This window comes from Ogataea parapolymorpha, chromosome III, assembly GCF_000187245.1.
Source record: "Ogataea parapolymorpha DL-1 chromosome III, whole genome shotgun sequence".
NCBI classification, from domain to species: domain Eukaryota; kingdom Fungi; phylum Ascomycota; class Pichiomycetes; order Pichiales; family Pichiaceae; genus Ogataea; species Ogataea parapolymorpha.
In genome coordinates this window covers 508,337-520,547 of record NC_027864.1, presented here as the reverse complement: position 1 = coordinate 520,547, position 12,211 = coordinate 508,337, and the positions used below count along the sequence as shown (strand labels likewise).

Sequence of the window (12,211 nt, the reverse complement as noted above, 5' to 3'; positions counted from 1 at the left end):
TAATTATTTTTCATGGCACGGCCCAACAGGGAGATTCTTACCGGGGGCAAGAAATATGCTCAGAAGAGGAAGCAGGCCAACCGCGTGGAGGAGGTTGTGTTTGACAAAGACTCCAGGGTGCAGTATTTGACCGGATTTCACAAGAGAAAGCTTCAAAGGAAAAAGAAGGCCCAGGAATACAATCAAGAGCAGGAGCGTAAAGCACGGCTCGAGGAGCGACAACGAATCCGTGAGGAGCGCAGACAACAAGTCCAGAAACGGCTGCAGGAGCTGAATGAGGCGTTGAAGATTCAGGGTTCTGACGACGAAGAGAGCGAGCAGAGCGAACAAGAGGGTAGTGAGGACAAGGAGGAACAATGGACGGGGTTTGACTCACAGCGGTCAGCGTCTGACGAAGAGAGCAACACCGAGGCTGGCAAAAAGGGAATATTAAAGCAAAAGTACGAAGTCGACGACTTAGACGCGCCTGTTCCTGGCGTATCTACCGTGGAGGTGGAAGCCATTGAAAACCCTAATCAGATCGATCTGATGGAGCTGGCGCGAAAAAACCGCGTTGATCTGCAAAAGGCCGAAGAAGTGCTGGAACAGTCGATCGAGAGGGCCAAGAAGTACGCCCGTTTGGTGGGAGCCGACGAGAAGCCCAAAAAGAGAAAGAAGAAGTTCAGATACCTGAGCAAGGTGGAGAGAAGGATCCAAACCCTCAAGGAGCGCAGAAAGTAGAAAGTTAATGTCTATCTATCAGATGTATAACCCTAATGTTATATACTTTGCAACTCGAGGTCCAGCTCGGTCGCTGATTTCAGATACTCTGTCTCGATCTTGAGGAAGACCCAGACCCATCTTCTAAAGATCTCCAGCATCTCGAGAACGAAGTTACCCGTCTCGTTGACGTACAACGAGCTCAAAATGGTGGCCACAAATGAGTACTGTTCGCCCGAAAGAAGATCGGGGTACAGAAGTCTGTAGACCCAAATGAATCGCAGCTGGAGGTCGATGAAAATGGCGAGGTAGTAGAACGTGGAGGTGTATACAAGCTTGTGGCGCAGCAGCGGCAGGCCGCGCTTGTTGGACAGAAATCTCATGAACAACTCGAAATTCCAGTCGTAATGCACGTCCCAGAAGAATGTGTAGGACGAATTAATGAACACGGCAAGATACCAGATCCCCAGACCAGCCATATTGGATCGGATGAGAATATTGGCAAAAAGGGGCAAGAACGCAGACGAGTACTTGATTGCGTTCATCAAATGCTGCTTGTTTCTGCGTCTGCTCTGTTCGTACTCGTGCAAACACTGCTTGAGCCGGATCAAGGACGGATACATCGAGAGCAGGATGTCGAGGTTATATATTTTCAAGTGGTCCTTCGTGAGCTCCTGTTTGATGTTTGGCGACGGTAGGGTTTGGTAGCCAAGAGCCAGGGCTGTCACATACACTAGAAAGTCGACGAGCACCTTGGTGTACGACGTAAACGTATCAGCCAACAAAATATCGTTATTTCTGTGAGGAATGTCGATGTTTCCGACGCAAATGCGACGCACCGTCTCGACAAATCGTTTTCTTTCTGGTGATTGAGTGCCAAGTGGCCACATGAGCGTTCCAAACGTCACCAGAATGGCCAGCAGGGGGAGGTACTCGAGTCCTGTGAAATACTGTTCGTTGGACACGAAGAGGAGGTAGATGCTGTAATTCAAAAGGTTCATAAAGGAGATTTTGTATGCAACGTTGAGACTTGCTCTGACGAGCCTGTAGTTGTCAGTTCCGCTCAACTTGAGGACCTGGAGCGTGTCGATCTTGCACGCGTAGCAAACACGCAAGTTCAGGTACCAGAGCCAGACACCTGCGGTGACAAGGAGCAGACACTTGTACGGGAGAGGGAGAGCAAGCTCGGCAAAAGAAACGGCCGCCGGCTGCTGTCCCGCGCCGTGTGCGATTTCTTCTCGACGAGCAAGCATGGTGACAGCACAAAAACTGAAAAAAAAAAATTACAATGTAAATAAAAATAAATGGAAACGATCATCGCTATTGGCAATATTTATACCGCTTCAGATAAATTCGTGTTAATCCCAGCCAGAGGCTCATGATTAGCATGGTTGATCATCATTAGCGAGAATGGGCGGCCTCGGCCGCCGCAAAACTACTTTTTTTTCGAAAAGCACAAGATATCTAATCGTTAGTATGTGTCTCAGAATTTTCAGTGTGTTTGGCATAAAATCGAATCGTCATTTGGACTCCGTTTGGGGCGACAGCTTGTCATCACAGATACATACATTTTCAGGTTACACAGGAAGTGGTAAATATTTTTTGCTTAAGAAATATTTTCACCACTGGGAAAAACTTAATCACCCCCCACACCATGCTTATTGTTCCAGCCAATTCCAGCTACACTTATCAAAACCTGCTGGATCTGAACAATGTGGAGCGCTCTACCGACTCGCCGCTCAGCGTGATTGGCCACATCGACATCAACGCCTACTTTGCCCAGTACGAGCAGATCAGGTTGGGTTTGACGCCGCAGGACCCCGTCGTTTGTCTGCAATGGAACTCTTTAATTGCCGTGTCGTATGCTGCTCGCGAGTACGGCATAAGTCGCATGGACTCGCTCCAGACAGCAAAACTGAAGTGTCCCGATGTTGTAGCGGCCCACACAGCCGTTTTCAAGAAAGGAGAGGACGTCTGGAAGTATGTGGACTATTTGCCAGAGCCAGTGGATCATAAAGTTTCTTTGGAGCCGTACAGACGTGAGAGTCGCAAAATGATGCGATTTTTCAAAGGGTTTTGCGATTCCGTGGAGAAGGCTAGTGTGGACGAGTGTTTTCTGGATCTCGGGCGGATGGTGTACAGCAAAATGATGGAGTTATTCCCATTGCTGCGAGAAATCCCAGAAAACCCCAGGGACACGATGCTGCCCCCGATTCCAGACAAGCTGCCGCCTGAGCTCGAGGAGACACACGGGTTTTTCATTCCGGTCGAGAACGACGCCGTCATTGTGAGCGACTGGGACGACATCGCAATGATGATAGGCTCGTCGCTGGGGTATGAGCTGCGGCGCAAACTCAAGAAGGAGATGGGTTATACCACGTCTTTTGGCGTTGGTCGGGTCAAGACGGTGGCAAAGCTGGCGAGCGATTTCAAAAAGCCCAACGAGCAGACCACGGTTTTCAACAGGGCGATCGATAACTTTTTCGATAACTTCAGTCTTACGGATTTCTGGTCCATGGGAGGCAAGATTGGCCGTCAGATTTTGGAGACCTTACAAGTTGATTCTGGCAGCCGCGAGGTGCGTTATATCAGAGATAACTTCAGTTTAGCAGATCTCACGCGCGAACTCAGAGATCCTCAGCTGGCTGAGAGACTGTACAGGATGGTTCGTGGCGAGATGCGCCAGCCAATCAAGCAGCGCACTGACGTCAAATCGATGGGGTCGCACAAGAATTTCCGTGGTAACTCTGTGAGCAAGCCGGAGGATATACTGGACTGGTTCAAAGTGTTTATTGTGGACCTAGTTCTGCGGTTGCAGGAGCTGGACGAGGAAAGCGACGCCAAACGACGTCCGACCAAGCTGACTCTGTACATGCGCAACCGTGCCAACGTGACATGCTCGCGACAGTGCACATTTCCGATCATCCGCGATCTGGACGAGATTCGCCGCAAGTGCCACGAGCTGAGTCTGAAGTTATTGAAGGAGCTGGAGGAGATTTGGGACGCCCAGCGCCACGGGCCCATGTTTCCGAGCACGCACGGAGGATTGGCGTTGAGCGGGTTCCAGGAACTCAGCGGGTACTCGCGAATAGACGAGATGATCAAAAGTGCTCCCAGGAGGGAGCAGGAGGCAGAAAAGCTGGAGTCACAAGAGGAAACGAAAAGTCGTGTTACAGGCGACAATTACATCTGTCTACAGTGCGGGCGCGAAATGCCTGCGAGCGAGCGGACAGAGCACGAGGACTACCACTATGCCAAGACGCTGGACAGCACGCTCAACACCCAGAGTTATGGCGAGCGGTTGCTGCATGGCCGGGAGAAACGCGGTGGCAGTGGAGATGCCGGCAGGCCGACCAAGCTTGCCAAGCAGGCCAAGCCGGCCAAACAGACCAAGTCTGCCAAACATGACGCGCGACAAGCGACGCTCCTCGGCTGGAGCAAAAAGAATTAATTTATTTAATATAATAAGTCAATAAATCTTTCTATATTCATCAATTCGTATTAATATACATTAGACCTTTTCAGTGGAGTCGTGCTGCATTTTGTGGAAGCTGGTCATGAATGCAAGACCCGGAGTGTAGTCAATGTACAGCTGGTCGACTTCCTCCAAAGTCAAGCCCTTGGTCTCTGGAACAAAGGCGAACACAAAGAAGATGGAGAAGACCACACAGCCGAAGAAGACAAATCCATATGCAAAGTGAATGGCGTTCGTGATAAATGGAGTGAAGAAGGCGATCAGGAATCCCCAGAGCCAGTTGGCAGACTGGGCAATACCCATACCCTTCTGTCTAATTCTCAATGGGTAGGTTTCCGAAACAACGACGAAGACACATGGTCCCCAGGTGGTGGCGAAGAAGAAGATGTACAGACACGAGAGGAAAATCATGGCGTCTCCCACACTCTGGTTTGGATCCACGCCGAACTCGCCCTTGTACAGAATCTTGGTACCGATGGCTGCGAAAATGACCAAACACACGGCCATACCAATACCACCACCGATCAAAGTGAATCTTCTTCCGAAACGGTCAACAACAAACAGCGAGCCGATCGTGGAGGCAAAGTTGACAACACCAAGAACAATCGAGGTCTCGAACGAGTCGGTCAGACCCACAGACTTGAAAATGGTGGTACCGTAGTAGAAGAAATAGTTGTCACCAGACAGTTGCTGCAGAGATTGCAAGATCACACCAACAAACAGTCTGTAGAAAATCTTTGGCTTACCAGTGAACAGCTCACCCCACGATGCAGAACCGGCCTGGCGCTCGATCTCAATGGAGTTCAGAATAATGGCGGCCTCGTGCTCAACGAATTCGGAGTCGATCTCCACCTTGTTGACCTTGGCAATCGATCTCTTGGCGTCCTCGAGTCTGTCTTTCTCGATCAGGTATCTTGGAGACTCAGGCATGAACGTCATACCGAAGATCATCAACAAGGCCCATGCGAAACACAGTCCCAATGGAATTCTCCACTGTCTCGAGTCGTCGTAGTTGTGGTATGTACCGTAGGTCGTGCAGTAACCAAGGAAGATACCAAGAGTGATCATAAGCTGGTAACTGGAAACGAGAGCACCTCTAATCTCCTTTGGCGAGGTCTCAGAGATGAACATCGGACACAGAACAGAAACGGAACCGACGGCCAGACCAGAAATAATTCTGCCGATGAAAAACTGCACCCACGATTTAATCGAGGCGATCTGGATGACAATACCAACAATGTAGACAATCATGGTCAGCATGATACCGACTTTTCTACCCTTCGAGTCAGCAAGTCTACCAAGAGTCAGACCACCGAGAGCACAACCGATGTTGAAGATGGAAATCATCAAACCGGTTCTCACATTGGACAAGTAATGCTCGCCTTTATCGTTAATTTGACCGAAACGGTCCTTGAAGTCTGGCATGTTGACGAAACCAGAAATGGTACCGGTATCCCATCCGAAGACGAAACCACCGAATGCGATCAGAGAACAGAGCAAACCTGTACCGATATAATGCGTGGCGCTCTTTCCGGTACTGATGTCCTGTTGTTCAGGCAAAGTTGCCTTGTTGTGTGCTTGGTCCTCGTACACGTTCTCCGGAGGAGGTGTGACAGAACCAATATCAGATTTTTTGGATTGTTGATCCGCGTTAGCGTTAGACATTTGTGTTTATGAACAGAGAATAATCTAGGGGAGAAGGGGCCATATTTATACCTTATTTGCGGTTACGTATTCTGCAATTTTCGGAAAAACTTTTCAATTGTCTGTTTTTCTTTTACATGCATGACGGAGAACGCAGAAACTCGGGTGGGGAGACTGTTCCGGAAAAACTTTTTCCATTCTGCTGGAATTCAACGGGGTTGCGGTAAGGCCGTGTAATCACTCCCGCCTTGTAAAATCCCATAGATTCATCCTCGTACTACGTTCCGAACCTCTGTTGCTACATCCCTGTGTAACAGGTGTCCATGTATTACTAGCTGCAAAATTATAGTACATCATGCCGAACAGAAAAAAACGGGTGGATGTTGTCCCCGCGCCCCACGTCTCGCCCTCATTACCCCCCGATTTTTCCGCCTCCTAAGAGTGGAGTGGTTTTTGTTTTCCCCTGCAAAATTTTCCGGGTCTGCAGCGCAGGCTAAGGCAATTCTATTGTTCTCCATGTTTCTTTTTTGGCATGGGGGGATTTCCCGGACCACGAGTAAAATAACGTTATTCCGAAGTCTTAGTAACAGGCGGCTTGGCCCAGCTTCCGCCAATAATCGCTCAGTGCCGTAATGGTGTCATTTTGCAACCGGATTCCGTTCATCGCAGTCGCGTGGTCTATCATCTCCACAGAATGCCCTAGTTGCATCATGCCCTGCACAAACTGCTCTCTTGCCGGGTTCTCCACAAATAAGGTCTCCGGAAGCAGCTGGTGGTGTAACCGCGGAAATGCAATTGTCTCCACCAACCCCATGTCGTAATGGTATGTTCTGACCAGTGCCTCCAAAACTGCCGTGGTGATGCGGGACCCACCGGCCGCACCAATCACCATGTCCACCTTGCCCGTTGCACGGTCCACGACAATGCTTGGCGATGTCGACGACAGCGGCCTCTTGAACGGCTCGATGTAGTTGTAAACCGATGGCTGCAGCCCAAATGCGTTTTTCGACGTCGGGATGGAAAAATCATCCATCTCGTCATTCAGAATTATTCCGGTCACAGGGTCGTGCACAAGCGAACCAAAAAGTAAATTTACGGTAGTGGTGAGACTCACTGCATTGTGGTATCTGTCCACCACGCTCAGGTGCGACGTTCCGTGCGGCTCGTTGGGTTGATATGCGGGCTCGTAAGCTTGCCATGGAAGTGTCCTGTTGTCGTTGATTTTCCTAGCAGTGGCCCCACACCACTCTTCGCTGGCGAGCCGCGAATACCGTGCATCGCGGAACTCCCGGGCCGTTTTGTTGTCGCTCAAAACCCCCACGTCTCCCAAGTTGCTCCGCACACTCGCAAGCCACTTCATTGTCTCCACCAGCCGATGCGACTCCCTCACCGAGAAGTCTTTATCTTTCGCCGGCTCAAATGTGTCTATGATTTTAAGCCCGGAAAGCAACGCCAGTCCTGACGACGCCCCAGAGCTCGTATAAATGTCCAATGCGCGCCGCGAAAAATTGTTCATCACGAGTGCCGGCTCCACCACGGCCTGGTACCGTGCAAAGTCCTCAGCCTGCAGCACGCCGCCCATCCGTTGTACCTTGCGGGCGAGATGAGGAGCAATCGGCCCGTGGGGGTCGTAGAATATGGCTGCCGAGCCGTTCTGTGCAATCTGGCGCAGCGTTGCGGCCAGCTGCGGCCGTCTCATCACTTCGCCGGCCCGCAATAGACGGCCGTCTTTGAACGCAAATTCCCAGTCGTGCCTGTAATCGTGGAAATACGACTTGTAAGCCGACAGGGCCAACCCCAGCAGCTCGTTCACCTCGAACCCGCCTTCCAGGATGTCCACAACGGGCAGGATCAGCTCCTCCCAGCTCACGTTGCCCGAGCCGTGCAGTCTGTGCAGCTCATACAGTCCTTGTAGCTCGCCGGGAATGCCCACGGCCAGGCCTCCAAATTTTGACAGCACCTCACGGCCGTTGAACATGTCCTTGTGCGCCTTTGCAGGGGCCATCTCGCGCGCGTCGATCGACACAGCGCCATCCTCGCCATGTTTTCTGGTCGTTATGAACGCGCCCCCGCCAATTCCTGCCGAAAACATGGTATTTGTGGCTCCTATGCACAAACAAGTGGTGACAGCTGCGTCGGCAGCAAACCCCCCTTTCTTGAGGATTTCGACCCCCAGCTGCGAACAAAGGGCAGAGTCTGACGCCACACCCCCATGAGAACCGCGTGCCGTCAAGTTCGTCTGCGGATTCCAAGTAGGGCCGCCGATAAATGGGACATGGGCTGGATATTTTGGCAGATCGGGAGGTTTGTAGTGGGAGGGCCACGACAGATAGACGACAAACAGCGCCATAAGGGCAACTGTCGTGGCAATGAGCTTGGTTCTGTGCCTATCGCGAAGTCCCGGCGACCGTTTGTGGCCGGCTGACGGGCCCAATAACGGCTGATCCTCAAGGCCGTCCATGTATTAGTAAGAAATAATTAAAAAAGATAAGATTATAATTTTTATAATTTCGATTATTTTATTTTCCAGGGATTTTAAACTATACAACTATCCCTCTCTCAAATCCATATACAAGCAACTACTCATACAGTCTGGTGATCATACCAGTACCGACGGTCTTTCCAGACTCTCTGAGATTGAATCTCTGGCCAACCTCCAGAGCAACAGGATGGAGCATCTCGCACACCATCTCCACGTTGTCTCCTGGCATGACCTGCTTGGAGTGGTCCTCCTCAGATTCTGGGAATCTCAGAGTGACACTGACGTTGGTGGTTCTCACAAACATCTGTGGTCTGTAGTTCTCAGAGAATGGAGTGTGTCTTCCTCCCTCCTCCTTGGTCAGAATGTACATGGAGGCCAGGAACTTCTTGTAGGACTTCAGGGAGCCAACCTTGGCGAGAATCATACCTCTTTGAATTTGTTCTCTCTTCATACCTCTCAGCAGAATACCTGGAGTGTCACCAGCCATAGCTTGGTCAAGCTCCTTGTGGTACATTTCGATACCAGTCACAGTTGTCTTGAGAGGAGTGGCGTTCTTGCCTCCGACAATCTCAACTTCCTCACCCTTCTTCAACACACCTCTCTCGACAGTACCAGAAACAACAGTACCTCTACCAGATATAGAGAAGACCTCGTCGATAGGCAACAGGAATGGCTGCTCAAGGTCTCTGACAGGAGTTGGAATGTACTCGTCCACAGCGTTCATCAGTTTCTCGATGGCCTGCTTTCCGATCTCTGGTTCTCTTCCTTCCAAAGCACACAAGGCAGATCCCATGATGACAGGGGTCTCGTCACCGTCAAAGCCATATGAACTCAAAAGCTCTCTCATTTCCATCTCAACAAGCTCCAACATCTCTGGGTCGTCAATGGTGTCGACCTTGTTGACGAAGACAACCAACTTCTGAACACCAACCTGTCTAGCAAGCAACAAGTGCTCTCTGGTTTGAGGCATTTGTCCGTCGGTGGCAGCAACAACAATGATAGCACCGTCCATCTGAGCAGCACCAGTAATCATGTTCTTGATGTAATCTTGATGGCCTGGACAGTCAACGTGCGAATAGTGTCTGTTAGGAGTTTCGTACTCAACGTGTGCAGTGGAGATGGTGATACCTCTAGCACGCTCTTCTGGGGCCTTGTCAATGGCAGAGTAGTCCATAAAGGAGGCACCTCCGTTTTCAGAAAGCACCTTGGTGATGGCAGCGGTCAAAGTGGTTTTGCCGTGATCCACATGGCCGATGGTACCAATGTTGACGTGGGGCTTGGATCTATCGAAAGTTCCAGCGAATCTGACAAACGAGTTGCCAAAAGCTCTTCGAACAGCGCGTGTACCTGTAGCACGGCCGAGCTTCAGCGCAACGAGCGCTCTAGTAACCAAAATAGACATTGTGCAAACAGCAAAATTTTCATCGGAAATTTTTGGAACCTGTTTTTTTTCAACACCGCAACTGCTTACGTCAGCTTTTTCAGTTACGCGATTGGTCACATGTCCACCAGCACGTAGCCGTCCTCTTTTTTATTTGGCTGCTGCGACATAAACGCTTCGTAGTCCTGTACCACCTTCTCGTTGTCGGTGCTGACGAACTGCTTCAACTTCTCGTTTATTATTGGCGGGGTGCTGGTCAGCAGAGACTTTCTCACATACAGCAGCACCATACCCGTATCAAAATTGTCTGCTGAGTAATCCCTTATCTGGTCCCTGATCGTGTCAAACGTGGATTCGGTGATGGTGAAATTCTTCCCTTCTTCCAGCTCGTAAATAAACGTGTACCAGCCCTTTTCAGTTCTGTAGCAGAATTGCCGCTCGCTTACAATGACACCCACGAGAATCCAAGGCTCCAGGTCAGGCTTATGCTCATCCAAAATGTAATCTATGCTGTAGATGTCCATCTGTGACCGTTCCTTATTCAGAGCTGTCAACTTGTCTGTGTTTAGTGTTTTCTGATCTAGAATGTGGCTGGCTATTCCTTCGAGCTCTTTGGAAGCCGATTGGATTTTTTCGTCTTCGCCCAGGGAAGACAAGTGGTTGAGGGTGGATTCCAACAATGCGGTGACACGTTTACCTTTGAACGCCTTGAGCTGCATGTTCTGCCCATTAATCTTGCTCACCTCTTCTCTCAACTCGTTGATCCGCTGGAATTTTTCTACCACCAGCTTCTCGTACTCGGATGTGTAAATCTGCGGGTAAAACTCCTCGGTGAGCTCAAAGCCACCACCAGGAACAGTGTCGCCGTTTCCTTCAAAGCTGATCGTCAAAACATCACTCAGCCGCACAAAGCCGTGCTGCGCTATGCGACTCAGATCCTTGCCCCATAAAAGCGAGTGCATGATCCGGTAGACGTCTTTGTAAAAGTAATTTGATTCAACAGGGAAAATGCGGTGTGTCTGGGTTTCGTCGTTCTCAAACTGGAACCGAGAAGTGAACAGTTCCGTCAGCCGCTCCTTGGATGTCCACCCCAGTTTTCCAAACAGCTCGATGATGGTGCTGTAAATAAATTGAATAAACTCTGAAATGCTCTCGTAATCGTCTGTGATCAGTTTTGCACTGGCGTCAATTAGCGTCCTAATGGACGCGAACGCTCTTTTCGAGTCCGCAGACAGGAACGCTACGAGTCTTTGCACCTCCATGGTCACGTCCGGATTCGAAAGACACCGCTCTTTTTTCCACCAGTACGGCGAGTACCCATAGTCTTCAAACTCGTGCTCTAAAACTGTATCTCTGAAAGCGGGAATGTTGCTCAGAACCATCAGCAGTGGCGCAAAATAGCCCTCTAGAAGATCAATTTTCACTGGCAGTAGAACTCCAGGCACTTCTGGTGCTCTAATGTACCGCGAAATGTCGTCGTAGACGTCATATTTGGGCAAAGCCTCGTGCTCCGACTCGTCAGAGTCCAGTCTAATCTCCTGATTCTCTGCTCCATAGCCATAACTGGCAATCTTATCTCTGATGTCGTCCTCAATTGGGATCGCTGTGGAGGCACTGCGGCCGTCCTGGACGGGCCCTAGGACTCCCGATTCGGATTGCTCGCTGTAGGAGGGCAACTCTCCAGAAGAGTCCGCGTAGATGTAATTGACCGCAACCTCAATGTTATTATTGGCCCGCTCAAGCGCTGCACTCGCAACAGATGCGTCAAAGCCCATATTCACAAGGCTATCAATGTTGTCCTGGAGAGACATGCTAACAAGAGATGTATTTCGGTACAAAATTTAGTCTTTATCTTTGAAGCACTATACACCCTTACACCACAGAATAGGAGAACGCCATCCAGAAGCACTAAAACACATCCGGGAGCCTCTCGATCACGTACGAGTGGCTACCGACGCTCATGATCGGCACACCGGGCACCTTCCGTATGCGTCGTTTGAGGTCTGCGTCGTTGGTGGCCACGATGTAGCACTTGTGTTGCATTACCCGGTGCACCAGGCAGTCATCCGCGTAAGTTCCCTTGTGCGAGCATGTCAGACGTTTAATACGGGGGTCCTTGGCGAGCGTGAGCGCTATTCTGTATCTGTGGCCCAGCTTTTCGAGCTCGGCCATGACACAGTCTGTCACAATTGGAATACATTTGGCATATAGACAGTCCATCATGCCGCGCACTATATCGATTTTCTTCTGGATGCTAAAGTTGAAGAAGTTGGTATCCACCAGCACCTGGTAAGGGGGCTTGATTGCCTCGTTGTACTGGAAGAACAGGGCAGACGAAACTTGCGGCACTTCCTTCACAAGTTCCTTGTCGCTCGTCTGTTTCGGTTTATCTGCGTTTTCCTTTTTCCTCGGGTCGTTCTTCGAAAGAACCCGTTTCACCTGTGCGAACTTTCTGGTCTTTTTGGCCTTGCCCATGATAATCTTCTAGCTGAATATTTTTTTTTAGATCTGATAATTTTTTTTTTACATG

General features: G+C 50.1%; 8 protein-coding genes across 8 annotated transcripts; 2 read left to right on the top strand and 6 right to left on the bottom strand.

Moving 5' to 3' along the window:
• Nucleotides 1-12: 12 nt before the first annotated feature.
• HPODL_00456 (Component of the pre-60S pre-ribosomal particle) lies at nucleotides 13-720 on the top strand (the record flags this gene model as incomplete). Its single annotated transcript, XM_014080406.1, has 1 exon — nucleotides 13-720. The coding sequence occupies one exon, from the start codon at nucleotides 13-15 to the stop codon at nucleotides 718-720; it is 708 nt and encodes a 235-aa protein (XP_013935881.1).
• A 38-nt stretch (nucleotides 721-758) lies between these two features.
• HPODL_00455 (Protein ERD1) lies at nucleotides 759-1,952 on the bottom strand (the record flags this gene model as incomplete). Its single annotated transcript, XM_014080405.1, has 1 exon — nucleotides 759-1,952. One exon carries the CDS (start codon nucleotides 1,950-1,952, stop codon nucleotides 759-761), a length of 1,194 nt encoding a protein of 397 aa, XP_013935880.1.
• Nucleotides 1,953-2,353: 401 nt separating this feature from the next.
• HPODL_00454 (DNA polymerase eta subunit) lies at nucleotides 2,354-4,150 on the top strand (the record flags this gene model as incomplete). Its single annotated transcript, XM_014080404.1, has 1 exon — nucleotides 2,354-4,150. One exon carries the CDS (start codon nucleotides 2,354-2,356, stop codon nucleotides 4,148-4,150), a length of 1,797 nt encoding a protein of 598 aa, XP_013935879.1.
• A 60-nt stretch (nucleotides 4,151-4,210) lies between these two features.
• On the bottom strand, nucleotides 4,211-5,839 carry HPODL_00453 (Low-affinity glucose transporter HXT3; the record flags this gene model as incomplete). Its single annotated transcript, XM_014080403.1, has 1 exon — nucleotides 4,211-5,839. One exon carries the CDS (start codon nucleotides 5,837-5,839, stop codon nucleotides 4,211-4,213), a length of 1,629 nt encoding a protein of 542 aa, XP_013935878.1.
• A 559-nt stretch (nucleotides 5,840-6,398) lies between these two features.
• Nucleotides 6,399-8,279, bottom strand: HPODL_00452 (Gamma-glutamyltranspeptidase; the record flags this gene model as incomplete). Its single annotated transcript, XM_014080402.1, has 1 exon — nucleotides 6,399-8,279. One exon carries the CDS (start codon nucleotides 8,277-8,279, stop codon nucleotides 6,399-6,401), a length of 1,881 nt encoding a protein of 626 aa, XP_013935877.1.
• Nucleotides 8,280-8,397: 118 nt separating this feature from the next.
• HPODL_00451 (Elongation factor Tu, mitochondrial) lies at nucleotides 8,398-9,702 on the bottom strand (the record flags this gene model as incomplete). The annotated part of the gene is made up of 1 exon (XM_014080401.1): nucleotides 8,398-9,702. The coding sequence occupies one exon, from the start codon at nucleotides 9,700-9,702 to the stop codon at nucleotides 8,398-8,400; it is 1,305 nt and encodes a 434-aa protein (XP_013935876.1).
• Nucleotides 9,703-9,797: 95 nt separating this feature from the next.
• On the bottom strand, nucleotides 9,798-11,492 carry HPODL_00450 (uncharacterized protein; the record flags this gene model as incomplete). Its single annotated transcript, XM_014080400.1, has 1 exon — nucleotides 9,798-11,492. The coding sequence occupies one exon, from the start codon at nucleotides 11,490-11,492 to the stop codon at nucleotides 9,798-9,800; it is 1,695 nt and encodes a 564-aa protein (XP_013935875.1).
• A 97-nt stretch (nucleotides 11,493-11,589) lies between these two features.
• HPODL_00449 (rRNA-processing protein FCF1) lies at nucleotides 11,590-12,156 on the bottom strand (the record flags this gene model as incomplete). Its single annotated transcript, XM_014080399.1, has 1 exon — nucleotides 11,590-12,156. The coding sequence occupies one exon, from the start codon at nucleotides 12,154-12,156 to the stop codon at nucleotides 11,590-11,592; it is 567 nt and encodes a 188-aa protein (XP_013935874.1).
• Between the last annotated feature and the right edge of the window lie 55 nt (nucleotides 12,157-12,211).